General features: G+C 23.8%; 4 protein-coding genes and 2 non-coding genes across 6 annotated transcripts in view; 5 read left to right on the forward strand and 1 right to left on the reverse strand.

Annotated features, from left to right (window-relative positions):
* Nucleotides 1-645: 645 nt before the first annotated feature.
* PVVCY_0700010 (lysophospholipase, putative) lies at nt 646-4,107 on the forward strand (the record flags this gene model as incomplete). The annotated part of the gene is made up of 1 exon (XM_008628566.2): nt 646-4,107. One exon carries the CDS (start codon nt 646-648, stop codon nt 4,105-4,107), a length of 3,462 nt encoding a protein of 1,153 aa, XP_008626788.2.
* Nucleotides 4,108-6,172: 2,065 nt separating this feature from the next.
* PVVCY_0700020 (erythrocyte membrane antigen 1) lies at nt 6,173-6,991 on the forward strand (the record flags this gene model as incomplete). Its single annotated transcript, XM_008628567.1, has 2 exons — nt 6,173-6,265; nt 6,410-6,991. 2 exons carry the CDS (start codon nt 6,173-6,175, stop codon nt 6,989-6,991), a joined length of 675 nt encoding a protein of 224 aa, XP_008626789.1.
* A 919-nt stretch (nt 6,992-7,910) lies between these two features.
* On the reverse strand, nt 7,911-8,787 carry PVVCY_0700030 (Plasmodium exported protein, unknown function; the record flags this gene model as incomplete). The annotated part of the gene is made up of 2 exons (XM_008628568.1): nt 7,911-8,567; nt 8,707-8,787. The coding sequence occupies 2 exons, from the start codon at nt 8,785-8,787 to the stop codon at nt 7,911-7,913; spliced, it is 738 nt and encodes a 245-aa protein (XP_008626790.1).
* A 1,316-nt stretch (nt 8,788-10,103) lies between these two features.
* Nucleotides 10,104-10,915, forward strand: PVVCY_0700040 (Plasmodium exported protein, unknown function; the record flags this gene model as incomplete). Its single annotated transcript, XM_037634155.1, has 2 exons — nt 10,104-10,174; nt 10,357-10,915. The coding sequence occupies 2 exons, from the start codon at nt 10,104-10,106 to the stop codon at nt 10,913-10,915; spliced, it is 630 nt and encodes a 209-aa protein (XP_037490299.1).
* Nucleotides 10,916-13,381: 2,466 nt separating this feature from the next.
* PVVCY_0700050 lies at nt 13,382-15,423 on the forward strand. Its single transcript, XR_552300.1, has one exon. It is a non-coding gene; the product is annotated as a ribosomal RNA (ribosomal RNA).
* A 363-nt stretch (nt 15,424-15,786) lies between these two features.
* Nucleotides 15,787-15,997, forward strand: part of PVVCY_0700060 — a 7,327-nt gene continuing 7,116 nt past the window's right edge. The window contains exon 1 of the ribosomal RNA XR_552298.2: nt 15,787-15,997. This exon is cut by the window's right edge and continues 7,116 nt beyond it. This is a non-coding gene — a ribosomal RNA (ribosomal RNA).

Here is a 15,997-nt window from a genome sequence, read left to right on the forward strand (position 1 = left end):
TAGTTGTTATTACATCAAAAAAAAAATAAAAAAAAAACATCTTATGTTGTTTTTTTTCATAACTTTCATAAATAAATATGCTATGTATATTGTATTGGTTCATTGCTATTTTTTAAGTAAAAGCATTATATTAATCATTATTTATTAATAAAAAATAATATATAACAACTATAATATATTTTAAATATGCATTTTTTCTTAGGGCCTATTTTAACTACCGAAATTAGAAAATCAAATATAACCAAAAATATATTACCGGAAAACAAGCAATATATAATAATTTGTATTTATTTTATTAATTGTAATTTCATCTGATTGCATTAAATGTAGAAAAAATTTCGAAAATAAGATAAAGAACTATAATTATACATTTTTTCTATTTCTTATAATTTGTTTACGATTTGTTATATATTTAATGTACATGCAATGCTATTAATATTATCTGTTACTAATGTAATATATATATAGAGTTTGTATATGTACAGCCATGATGCGTTTAGTATAGTATATTTGTTTGTATTAATAATATATTTACATATATTTGAAAAGTAAAGTTTTAATTATATATCTATGCTTATATCTTGGCTGTAAAATAATATATATATTTTTAAATTGTAATATGGATAATTATATTCCATAATAATAATGGCAGAAGGAATTGAATTAAGTAATAATGAATTAGAAAGTACTACATTATGTAAATTAGATGGTGACCCTAAGGTAGGTTGGTTCCGAAATAAAAATGGTTTACTTTTAAAAACATATGGATGGGTAGTTAAAAATGCTGTAGGAATTATATTCTTAATACATGGGCTAAAATCTCATGCTCGATTAACTTATATGAAAGCTAATTTAAAAATACTAAATATCAATGAAGACTTAGTAATAGACGATAATAATTACTATATTTATAAAGATAGTTGGATTGAAAAATTTAATCAACATGGGTATTCAGTATATGCACTAGATTTGCAAGGGCATGGCGAATCACAAGCGATTGGAAAATTAAGAGGCAATTTTAATCATTTTGAAGATCTAATTGATGATGTAATACAATATATGAATCAGATTCAAGATGAAATCTCAAATGATAACCATACGGATGATAATATCTCAAATGATAACCATACGGATGATGAATCTCATGATATAGTAACAGCTAAAAAAAAAAGGCTTCCTATGTATGTTATTGGGCATTCGATGGGAGGGAATATTGCTTTAAGAATATTAGAATTATTAGGGAAAGGAAAAGGATATAACAGTAATGCTATAAATAAAAATAAATATAAAAATTTTAACGTCATATTAGACAATTATATTGATATTAATGGAAATGACGATGATATGAAATATATGATTAATAGTGTGCATGATGTAAATAATTCTAATAATTTTGATATAGAAAATAGGAATAATGCGGATTGCATTGCCAATTTTAATGATTGTGATTCAGAAAATTCCTGTTTTAGTGCCCCTAATACAACAAATATTATTATTAGTGATAAATATGACGAGCGTTATAATTGTTTAGAGAAATTAAATATTAAAGGTTGCGCATCTTTGTCTGGTATGATGAAATTAAAAGCACCATTGGATGCTGGAAATAAAACATTTAAGTATTTGTGTTTACCTGTAATAAAATTTCTGTCTCATGTTGCACCGGATACACTAATTTCGTCAGAATCACGTTATAAAAGGTCCGAATATGTTGCTAATGTATGTAAGCATGATAAATTTAGAAATAATACTGGACTAAAATTTAATTGTGTAGCTGAACTTATAAAAGCAATAATCAAATTGGATTGTAATATTGATTATTTACCAAAAGATATTCCTTTATTATTTATACATTCAACAGATGATACTATTTGCTGTTATAAAGGATCGGTTTGTTTTTATGATAAAGCAAAGGTTAATAGAAAAGAATTGCACATTGTTGAAAATATGAATCATGCTATAACGATAGAGCCAGGAAATGAAGAAATTTTAAATGTAATTATTGATTGGATTCATGATTTAGAAAGGAATGATGGGGAAGAAATAGAAAATGAAATAAGAGATGAAATAGAAGACGAAAAAGAAAATGAAAAAGAAATGGATATTGGTGATAGTATGAATGATGATATAGCAGAGGAGCCAGAAGATGAACACTTTTATAAAAAAATTATCGGTTGGCTTCGTAATTTAAGAAGGGATAATGACGATGAAATACAAGATGAAATACAAGATGAAATACAAGATGAAATAAAAGATGAAGTAAAAGATGAAATACAAGATGAAATAAAAGATGAAATAAAAAATGAAATACAAGATGAAATAAAAGATGAAATAAAAAATGAAATACAAGATGAAATAAAAGATGAAGTAAAAGATGAAATACAAGATGAAATAAAAGATGAAATACAAGATGAAATACAAGATGAAATAAAAGATGAAATACAAGATGAAATAAAAGATGAAGTAAAAGATGAAATACAAGATGAAATAAAAGATGAAGTAAAAGATGAAGTAAAAGATGAAATAAAAGATGAAAAAGAAAATGAAAAAGAAATGGATATTGGTGATAGTATGAATGATGATATAGCAGAGGAGCCAGAAGATGAACACTTTTATAAAAAAATTATCGGTTGGATTCGTAATTTAAAAAGGGATAATGACGATGAAATACAAGATGAAATAAAAGATGAAGTAAAAGATGAAATACAAGATGAAATAAAAGATGAAGTAAAAGATGAAATACAAGATGAAATAAAAGATGAAGTAAAAGATGAAATACAAGATGAAATAAAAGATGAAATAAAAGATGAAGTAAAAGATGAAATACAAGATGAAATAAAAGATGAAATAAAAGATGAAAAAGAAAATGAAAAAGAATTGCATATTGTTGATGGTATGAATAATAATATAACGGAGGAGCCAAAAGATGAGCACTTTTATAAAAAAATTATCGGTTGGCTTCGTAATTTAAAAAGGGATAATGACGATGAAATAAAAGATGAAGTAAAAGATGAAATACAAGATGAAATACAAGATGAAATACAAGATGAAGTAAAAGATGAAATACAAGATGAAATACAAGATGAAATAAAAGATAAAATAAAAGATGAAATACAAGATGAAATACAAGATGAAATACAAGATGAAATACAAGATGAAATACAAGATGAAATACAAGATGAAGTAAAAGATGAAATACAAGATGAAATACAAGATGAAATACAAGATGAAATACAAGATGAAATACAAGATGAAATACAAGATGAAATACAAGATGAAATAAAAGATAAAATAAAAGATGAAATACAAGATGAAATACAAGATGAAATAAAAAATGAAATACAAGATGAAATAAAAGATGAAGTAAAAGATGAAATACAAGATGAAGTAAAAGATGAAATACAAGATGAAATACAAGATGAAATAAAAGATGAAATACAAGATGAAATACAAGATGAAATACAAGATGAAATACAAGATGAAATACAAGATGAAATACAAGATGAAGTAAAAGATAAAATAAAAGATGAAATACAAGATGAAATACAAGATGAAATAAAAAATGAAATACAAGATGAAATAAAAGATGAAGTAAAAGATGAAATACAAGATGAAATAAAAGATGAAATACAAGATGAAATACAAGATGAAATACAAGATGAAATACAAGATGAAATAAAAGATAAAATAAAAGATGAAATACAAGATGAAATACAAGATGAAATAAAAAATGAAATACAAGATGAAATAAAAGATGAAATAAAAGATAAAATACAAGATGAAATACAAGATGAAATACAAGATGAAATACAAGATGAAATACAAGATGAAATAAAAGATAAAATAAAAGATGAAATAAAAGATGAAATAAAAAATGAAATACAAGATGAAATAAAAGATGAAGTAAAAGATGAAATACAAGATGAAATAAAAGATGAAGTAAAAGATGAAATACAAGATGAAATAAAAGATAAAATAAAAGATGAAATAAAAGATGAAATAAAAGGTGAAGTAAAAGATGAAATACAAGATGAAATACAAGATGAAATAAAAGATAAAATAGAAGATAAAATAGAAGATAAAATAAAAGATGAAATAGAAGATGAATAAGAAAGTGAAATATAAAATGTGCGTTAATAATGCTTATATTAATTATTTTGCATTTTTATAAGCATAAGTGTAACTTTTTCAATTATTTTTTTAAGTCAAAACAGAAAAGATAGTAATAAATATATTATATCTTTTTATATTATATATATGCTTCTTTGTTGTTTAAATTGTTTTTTAAATTAAATTTGTATATAATGATTTTAGTTGCAATTTGAAGGTATTTATATATAATGCCTAGTTATATATAATATTAATTTGTGAATTGATACGAATTAAAATTAATTATGTAATAACTTTATTTTTAATTAACTTTTATGTTCTTATAATTAATAAAGGTTAAGTAAAATAATAACCATTTACATTTATTATTTGCAGTTTCTTTATATGTAAGGCAATTTTAAGGATAAATAAATTAAGAATAAAATTTAGTACTTGAATATCATTTTTAAAATAAAATGCTATTGAACCAATTTAAATTAGATAAGTATTATTACGTAAATTTGTGGAAAACATTATTTAGATGCATATATATGTTTTTTTATATAATAACATTGCTTAATGAATATATCTATTTCATAAGGAAATAGACACCAGGTTTCTTTAATTAACGACAGAGAACATTTTTAAAATTAATAATATTACCATTTTGCATATGCAGTGTCGTTCATTTATAACGCATTTAGATTAATTTGTCGTGTAGAAGTTATTCCATTTACTATATTTGATACAAATGTGTTTTGCAAATTTATCAATAGTAGAACAAAAATAAAATTATGTCATAAGACACAATATTCGTTAAAAATACAAAATTATGTATTTTATAAATACGAATATAAAATATAAACAATCAATACTATTTATAATAAATAGATTCCTGAAATTATATATTAATGTTTTCGAAGTTTAGGATTATAATGAATTATATATACCATTATATGCTCATTTATGAATATTTTTGTTTAACAAAACCCCTTATTTATACGCCCCATTTTTTAATTTAAATTATAGTTCCCCCGATAAATCTACAATAATCATTTTATATATGAAGTTATAATCAGATTCATTTTTATTAATTTGTCTACGCTATAATATGGGCGAACTAATATGCATATTTTATAATTTAATGAAACAAATCTATATATATTTTAATATACAATTATAAATTGCAGATATGCAAACTATAAATCAAGATTCATCATACCGACGTTATTTACAACGCAATAAAAATTTATGAAAGCATTTTTTATAATGTCTAAAAAAACATATATTAATAAAAAAGTATATCATAAGAAATTATTTCGTTCCAATAAAAAATTCACTTTTTTTTTATTTCATTATTTTATATAATTGTCAACATTTTAATTTATATTAATAGAAATAGTTTTTTATACTTTTATTTATTTGCCATAAAGATATAATATTAAATTGTCATTCATCAATTAATAAGATTTATGATTGATACATATTATATTTTAAAACAGTTAAAATATTATATTATGATATATATAATTTAATGTAACACTAAGCCTTCCATATAAAAAATGGCATAAAAAATTTATATAGCTGTATTTTTTTCTTAAAATATGATAAAAACCATTTTTTATATTTTCATTTAATTTTTAAGTAATTAAATTAATTTATATAAGTAATAAAAATATAAGATTTTTTTTTAATTATAAAAAACATTTTATACAACTGTAATTAAGATTTAATAGAATTAATCTTATTCAAATATTACAACATAATAATTAAATATTATTTTTATGTAATAATTATATTTGTTTTTTACTTTTTTTAGTGTTTTGTAATATAAATTTTAAAATTTTTATTGTTTTTTAATTCCATCAAAATATTTGTTTAAGTCTATATTGTAATATTAATATTAACATTAACTTAAGGCTGCTAAAATATATATATTGTTTTTGTATTTTCTTGCTAGTATATATATAATTCATTGCATTTGAAATGAATATATATATATAATATAATCTTGTGATCTTATATTTAAGTTGGCAATAATGTAAAAAGCTTTACCTACGTATAATTGCAAAAAACAATACTCAAGATGAATGCAATATCATTAGCCCTAATATCCTCAATAATATTTAATATAGCTTTAGCGCAAAAGTGTTTGGGCTCAGAGTCACTCATAGATTGCGTAATATAAGAAAAAATCACAAAAATACATCATGTTATATATATATATGTCTATATTAATTGCTTTAATTAAATTTGTATATAGATATAATAATAAATTAACATAACAATATTTGATATATTTTTAATTTTGTTATTTTTTTAGTTTTCATTCTTAAAAAAAAAAACAAAAAAAAAACATAAGATAGATGAATCAGTTAAAGATAAGGGAGCGTACGACCCTGATATTCCAGATATCAAATTTATAGATGAATTCAATCCAACAATGATAGAAGATCACGAATGCCATCAAACTGAATTAGATGACCCCTTTATCTCAGAAGCCAATGGTACTATCATTGATAAAGCTCCCAAATTTTTAAGAGGAAAAAATAAGCTCAGGATAAAAGGATGGTATATTAGACCATATGAAGAAGAGTATGAAGATATGATAAATGCTATGTTTATGGATCTTAACAATTATCAGTCCGGCCAAAAGGACGAACATAAACAAGAATCCAGCACCATTGCAATACCTAATTCGCTTGAAAAACAAAAATTACCCGCAATACTTGAAGAATATTTAAGTACACAAGGTGAAAATGAAAAATTCGATGAAGATATTGCAATGTTTAGGTTTATGCTTCCGGAAATGGGCATGATAATTCAGGGTGTATGGGTTGATGGTTTAGGGTTAAAGCTTCAGGGTTTATGTGAAGATGCTTCTGTTGAATTAACTATAACATAATATATTCATTCTATGAATATTTTTATTTAAAAAAGTCTTTTATTTGTTTGTATTATTTTTTTAATTTAAATTATTGTTTCAGAACCCTTCGCGGGTTGCGCAATATAAAAAAACGGCAATATTGCATCATATTGCACATATATGTCTATACTAATTGTTTTAATTAATTTTGTACACATGTATAATAATAAATTAACACAACAATATTTGATATATTTTTAATTATTAAACAGTAAAACACATAATAGTAGCAATTTAATTTTGTTATTATGCCTTATCATACAATTCGATAAAGTTACTATTCCTATTTAGCTATGAAAAATGCAATTATGAATATAGGAATGTTATATATATTAACATTTTGTTCTAGTGTTACGAAAGAAAATTTTATTTAGGTTATGTATATAAAAGACATTCATGAATAAAAGGCATATATATAATGGAGTAAAATATGCTTTTACATATATATTACCATAATACTATTGACTCAATTAAACAAATGTAATGCGTTTATGAAAATACCTATAGTATTATTCTATTAGTAAACTTCAAAAGATGAAAAATTGTCAAATTTTACTTTCATATATAAAATATAAACACATGTATATATATAAAATTATATACATATAACGAATATCACAAAGTAAATAAATTAATAATGATTTATACTAAAAAAATATTATTATATTATGAGTAAATATATGTTTTATCTTTTTAATCATATAATTTTCCTGAAAGTCATATATGAGTTGTGTACACATATGAAAATTCACAAATGATTTGATAATTATATTAATCATATAGTATTTTCACAACTTAAGTGTTACATATATTTATATTTTCTATATTATATAAATATATGTATGCATTATTATATGTCGTTTGTCGCTTATTTTCTTATTAATGTGATTATTATTTGCTATTCATAAGGGGGTGGAAGGTTCTTCTTATTGGTATTCCCTTTCGTTCTACTGCATGCTTTCATATACCACATTTTTAATAATCTTCCTAAGTAATAAATTGATATCATATACCTTAAAAGGGTTGCTAGCATCCCCGCCACATAACATAAAACTACTATACCACCAAGGGGCATAATATTATTTATAAAGGAAGGAGAAAATACTTCCTTGATTACATAATCTCCAATATTACGTAATGCTAATTCAAAGGAAGGTGACTCTGGCTTATTTAGTGGAGTGCCTTCTATTACAGAATTTAATACCGATGCCATGGTATTATAAGGAAACTTTGGCTCGTTATATTTTATTACCTCATTATTTTCATAATAATTAGGCATATAATTGTTATTTAGCGTTTTATAATAGTAGTCGATATAATTACTATCGTTGGCTCCTCGATATACTGATGATACCTCTGGTTTATTTTGATCATCGTTTTTTGGGTTTTTTAGATAATTTGGATTATTATTATATTGATATTCTTCAATGCTGATAATATTAGGTAATTCTATTCCGGGATAACTATTCCCCATTCCTTCAGATAAACACCTTCTATTTATTTTTTTTTTGTCATTGAAGTTTCTATTTACACCAAAAGGTTTATTAAACAAACTCTACAAATTAACATCCATATTAATATATATAAATTAATGTGTACGTAGAAATGCGTAAGTAGCTGCTATTTTCTATATATGTGCAAATAAAAGGAAATAGTGTTAAATGTATTTATATTGTTTGCAATTTTCATCTTACATTATTTGTTGAATATGGTATTATTATGATCAAAATGATACAAGAAACAATTCTAACTAAACTATATATATTTTTATTCATTTTCTTATTATTAAAAAGTATTTATTCGAAGTATGATAACTTAAATAATATACATGCATATATGCTTAGATATAGCATATATTTCCCCTTTTTAGGGTTGTGTATCTCTATTATTTGTGTGTAATAAATAAAGTATTATTTAGGGGTACTCTTGCTATCTATGTATTTATACATTTTTAGATTTCAATTTACATAATATAACTGTTTTATATTTATGAGTGCATATATACTTAAATATAGTTTGTGTTTATTTAAAACACAAATAATAAGTTTTAATCCTAAAAATTTATTTTTATTACATATATATTATTCAATATAAAGAACACCAAAACCCACTTATTTATCCATTTTAATATATATAAATATAATATGTAGCCAATTATATAATAATTATACTTCAAAGTGTGACAAGTAACTAGATGCATAAAATACTATGCATTAATATCCAAAAGTAAATTGAAAAAGAAAGAAATTATATTTATATATTATATTTGTTTTCTTATAAAAACATTCTTTCATGTGAAACATGAAATTACCAAATTCATATTAATATATAAAAAGTGATCAAGTAGTGAGCTAAACAATTATTATATATAATAGTATAAGACTAGGGTTGTATATTATGCAAAATATATATATTTTTTTTTGTCATAAAAAAAATGTTAATAATATTTCCGCTATTAACTATTTAAATGATACTGAAAAACAGAAAATTATGTAACATAATTGTTTTTTATCTTATGCCCCATAAAATAAACTAAAAAAAATTAATTTGAGTGGTTTATGATCTTTTCTAAATTTTTCTATGAAACATTATTTAAATATTTTGCTATTAAAATAAATAAATAACTTTTATAGATATTTTTCAATAAAAATACCTTTATTGGTATTGAAAGTTCTAAAATAATAATAAATATTTTCACTGTATTATTATTATTCTAAAAAGTCATAAAAAAAATATATAATATAAATCATTTAAGATACTAAAAATTTATTGCCTATAATTAGATAAAACTATAATTTATTAATTTCGGAACTATTTTTAAAGCATCACAACAATATAATAGCATATATATAATTAACAAATAATTAATAAAATAAATACAACATTTGATAATAAAATTTTTAATATATTTTATAGATATTGCTTTTATTATTTACATTATTATAAAATCCTATAATAAAAATATTGTACAATAAAATATTCATGTTATACATTTTTTATAAAACAAAAGTTATTGGCGAAATTAATTAAAAGAATATTTATTTTTCTATATAAAAATTATTAAATATTAATTTAAAAATAAAATTAAAAAATGAATACAAAACAGTTTAAACATCGTAAATTTGTGGCTTCACTCCTTTTGGTTGTTCTATGCCTATTACTGTATGCCCAAAATATTATAAAATATAATGAATCATGAAATAATGTCTATTTCATTATTGTTTTGTATGCTATTCTACAAATTGCCCCAAATTTGAATATAAACATTTTTATATACCCAAAATATATACCACGACAAAAATGTAACTCCATTTATTTATATATATATTTTTTTTTTATTACAGTCTTTGCGAAAAAAAAATCAATGGAAATATAAAAGAAGAAATTGGTAATGTAAAAATAAATTCTCGGATTTTATCATCACTGAGTCATGAAATACCATATAGTAATTTTATGGGAGCGTATGTTTCAAATGATATGGAATTTAATGAGCTTGTAGATAAATGGGTTGAATTTGAAAAATCAGTTTATCATTATTGGGATTACATGGAGGATTGTAAATATAATGATTGGAATACAGCATTATTTGATGCATTGATGGAAGTCAAAAAAAATTCACCCAATTTAGTGGAATATAGTAAATCTTTATGTAATTGGCATGATCTAGTTAAGAATATCTCAAAAAAAAAACACATAATAAAAAACAAAGATGATCAATTATTAAAAAAGGTAATGAGCAAATTAAAGAATAAAGTACTCAATAAACGAGTTGTAAATTGGCAAAATGACGTAGAAGCAATATGGGAAAAGGTAATTAAAAACAAATTAAATAACAATAATAGACTTACTGAAACGGTTCGCCTCGAATGTAAAAATTGGGTCAAGAGTCAATTAACGGCTTAATCACCGATTATATTAAGTTTTTATTTTTAATGATACTAAAAGTAATACCTTCATTATCAAAAAATGTCTAAAACGAAAAATATGACATGGTTCTATAATCATTTAAGCATTCCTTTATTTGTATATATAAATCACCGTAAACAAAGACGTGTAAATATGTTTATCGCTAAAATTTGTGTCAGCGACCACATCCATATAAATATGTAAATATATGTATTTATTCTTTATTAAACAATACCCAAAGCTAGAGAATAAATAGATAGAATAATTAATAATTATTATATAATTATCCCATATGTATATAAGCGTAAAATGCATGTTAATGTGCCATGAATTAATCAAATAACGTTTGGCAATCTGCATATATATACATATATATGTTTTTGACTATATTATTTCTTTTATATTTGTTTTAATTCAATATATGTTTTAATTATTTTTTTATTGCTCTCGTTATATTCTTTTTAAGTATCATTGTTATGATTAAATATATTTTCATAGTGTATTATTTTTTTACAAATGGATAATATATGCTTTATATATAGAGAGTCTCACTAGTTGAATATTCCTTTTCATTTATACTTTTACTTTTTTGTGTTTATGAATCAAAACTTATTATTATAAATGATTAACCAAATATATAAATTAATAAAATAAAAATATAGAAGTATATGCATTTCTTATAATAATTATTTATGTATTTTTCTAAACACAGTATTTTTTTTGCATGTACCAGGGTTTACCAACGTATAATGCAAGTTGTTCTATTTTTGTTCTTAAAAGGTGTTGAGTTCAATAAATAAGCATATATGCATATAAAGGATAGAATCCAATATATCTACGTAATAATAAAGAAACTCAGATTATTATAAAATATCCCCAAATTATTATGCATTTCTCATAATTAACAAACTATTTTTTATTTATAAAAAGGTTGTACCTTTGTTTAAACGTTTATACCCGGAGTAATTGGTCAGTTTAGAAAATACTATTTAATATTTTCATATTCATGGTTATATACACGTTTGTATAATTCATTGAGGTAACTAATGAATATAAGATATATTATTTGCCTTTTGTAGTTTGCATAGCTTTGGTAAACAAGCATGCTTAGACTTAAAATAAGAAATATTAAAAAATGAATATTCTGCAAAAAAAGTAATAAGAAATTTGAATAAATAATGATTAATAATAATAAAATTCGATTAGAGATATATGTTTATTATAGATATTAAATTTCCGTTTTAAATAAATTTAATTCATAAAAAAATTATTTTTTCTTAATACATCAGTTGAATCATAATTAAAGGAATAGGTACATATCCATGGAAAGCTAACGGAAAAAATAATTTAAGGGAATAATGCATAAATATTAAAACATATATAGTATATAATTATTAGTGGGCTCTTTTCTTATGAAATTATGAAAAGCCACATAAAAAATATAGTATATAATATTTATTATATATTATGTGGGCTAATAATATTCGGTGCACGGACCATAAATTGAAGTGCTTAATATGTGTTATTTAAATAAAAAATATATGTTTGGGGGGGGCATACCCTGGTACCTTAAAACATTAAAATTGATCATATCATTTAATTCAAAATTCAAATTTTTTAAAAAATTGTTTTTTAAAAAAATTATTAAATAAAATAATTGAATAATAATTATGAGTTATCCTCTTCTCGTAGTAGTAATAGTAATTATTATTAGTAACTAAAAACAATTAACAATTTATTTGTAAATTGATTTTAGTTTAAGAAAGGATAATTAATATTAATTAAGTATTTTTTATTGTATTTATGCAATATATTTAATATATTGTATAAGTATTAATAATATGCTTATGATATTAATTATTAATAAAGTTTTTTTAATATTAATAAGTTTTATTAACAACTTATAATATTTTTTTTATTGGACCAATTTATGAAATTTTTTATGTTTAAAATCGAACTTGAAAAATTTCTAAATAAAAAAAATCACAATAATAACTTTTATTATATAAAGTTTTTTATTGTATTGATTTTAATATCCGTTCAGTTAAATACTATTAGTAATACTTTTATTATATTTATATATAATAAAATTGTTATTAAAAAAGGGCATCATAATAAAGAAATACAAAATAATAAGGCAACAAAATATTTAATGTATTTTTTGCTATTTATATTTTTGTGCTTCGTTTTATTAGGTGCAACTAATCTTATTATATCTTTATATTTGAACATAAAGAAATAATTTAAGATAATTTACATATAAAACATCAAATTGAAATTTTTTATAATTAATTTTATAAAAGATATTCAAAGCCTATATATAAAATATAGATAAAATATTATTTATTATTGCTAATGTTATTTTATATTATATTTTTGTGTAATTTTATATTATATAAAGGTATAGTAGAGAATAATAAATAATAATATAGTATTTTAATATATATTTTGATATATATAGTAACCTGGTTGATCTTGCCAGTAGTCATATGCTTGTCTCAAAGATTAAGCCATGCAAGTGAAAGTATATGCATATTTTATATGTAGAAACTGCGAACGGCTCATTAAAACAGTTATAATCTACTTGACATTTTATTATAAGGATAACTACGGAAAAGCTGTAGCTAATACTTGCTTTAAGTGCTTTTACTCCCCGGAGTATCTGCATGTATTTGTTAAGCCTTATAAGAAAATTTTTTAATTAAAGGAATTATAACAAAGAAGTAACACATAATATATTTACTATATTTAGTGTGTATCAATCGAGTTTCTGACCTATCAGCTTTTGATGTTAGGGTATTGGCCTAACATGGCTATGACGGGTAACGGGGAATTAGAGTTCGATTCCGGAGAGGGAGCCTGAGAAATAGCTACCACATCTAAGGAAGGCAGCAGGCGCGTAAATTACCCAATTCTAAATAAGAGAGGTAGTGACAAGAAATAACAATATAAGGCCAAATTTTGGTTTTATAATTGGAATGATGGGAATTTAAAACCTTCCCAAAAATCAATTGGAGGGCAAGTCTGGTGCCAGCAGCCGCGGTAATTCCAGCTCCAATAGCGTATATTAAAATTGTTGCAGTTAAAACGCTCGTAGTTGAACTTCAAGGGTATCATTATTTTAAGCAACTCACTTGGCGAGAACTTGGCTCTGCCTCGATATCTCTATGCCTCGTTGTAGTTCTTTTAATTACCGGCCCTTTGAGAACCCTTTGAGCAATCACTGGGTTTCTCGTTACTTTGAGTAAATTAGAGTGTTCAAAGCAAACATTTAAAGCGTTTTCGCGTTTGAATACTATAGCATGGAATAACAAAATTGAACAAGTCAAATTTGTTCTTTTTTCTTATTTTGGCTTAGTTACGATTAATAGGAGTAGCTTGGGGGCATTTGTATTCAGATGTCAGAGGTGAAATTCTTAGATTTTCTGGAGACAAACAACTGCGAAAGCATTTGCCTAAAATACTTCCATTAATCAAGAACGAAAGTTAAGGGAGTGAAGACGATCAGATACCGTCGTAATCTTAACCATAAACTATGCCGACTAGGTTTTGGATGAAAATTTTTAAATAAGGTTTCCCTCCGGGGATTCCTTAGATTGCTTCCTTCAGTACCTTATGAGAAATCAAAGTCTTTGGGTTCTGGGGCGAGTATTCGCGCAAGCGAGAAAGTTAAAAGAATTGACGGAAGGGCACCACCAGGCGTGGAGCTTGCGGCTTAATTTGACTCAACACGGGGAAACTCACTAGTTTAAGACAAGAGTAGGATTGACAGATTAATAGCTCTTTCTTGATTTCTTGGATGGTGATGCATGGCCGTTTTTAGTTCGTGAATATGATTTGTCTGGTTAATTCCGATAACGAACGAGATCTTAACCTGCTAATTAGCGGCGAGTACGCTATATCCTCTATCGGGGGATTGGTTTTGACGTTTATGCGAACATAGCTTAATCAATTGGTTTACCTTTTGCTCTTTTGCTATGCTTCTCGCATTTACGACATGCCTCTCTTCTGGTAAGGATGTATTCGCTTTATTTAATGCTTCTTAGAGGAACGATGTGTGTCTAACACAAGGAAGTTTAAGGCAACAACAGGTCTGTGATGTCCTTAGATATACTAGGCTGCACGCGTGCTACACTGATATGTAAAACGAGTGCTTAAATTTATATTTGCGCCTGGGTCATGCCTGGGCGCGATATATTTTTCCTCCACTGAAAAGTGTAGGTAATCTTTATCAATACATATCGTGATGGGGATAGATTATTGCAATTATTAATCTTGAACGAGGAATGCCTAGTAAGCATGATTCATCAGATTGTGCTGACTACGTCCCTGCCCTTTGTACACACCGCCCGTCGCTCCTACCGATTGAAAGATATGATGAATTGTTTGGACAAGAAAATAGGAATTTTATTTTTATTTTTTTGGAAGGACCGTAAATCCTATCTTTTAAAGGAAGGAGAAGTCGTAACAAGGTTTCCGTAGGTGAACCTGCGGAAGGATCATTATTATTACACCAAAAAAAGATTTATGTATTGTTAGTTATTAAATTAATAATAATTGTATTTATACTATTATTATTAAATTAGTAATTTTAACAATATATGAATCTTGTATGTATTTTTGTTATAAATATTAAATATGTATAATTAATTTATTATATGTACTTTTGTATATATAGTGAGTTAATTTATATGTATTTAGTATTTATAATAAAAATACATACTAACAAGTCTTAACAATCAATTTTTTGCATGTTTTTTTTTTTTATTTAAATTTTGTGTTTATTTTTTTAATATAAAACAATTTAATATATATTATCTGTATTTAATATATATAATTGTATTATATAAAAAAATATTATTTAGCACAATCTTAACGATGGATGTCTTGGTTCCTACAGCGATGAAGGCCGCAGCAAAGTGCGATAAGCAATGAAAATTGCAATGACTGTGAATCATCGGACCGCTGAATGTAAACTACGCCAATTCCTCTTTCGAGGAATAGTGGCACTCCCTCATAAGTATATTTTATTATATTTATATTTGTATATAAATATTATTTAGAAAGAATTATGTTTTT

The sequence above is a fragment of the Plasmodium vinckei genome, assembly GCF_900681995.1.
Source record: "Plasmodium vinckei vinckei genome assembly, chromosome: PVVCY_07".
NCBI classification, from domain to species: Eukaryota; Apicomplexa; class Aconoidasida; order Haemosporida; family Plasmodiidae; genus Plasmodium; species Plasmodium vinckei.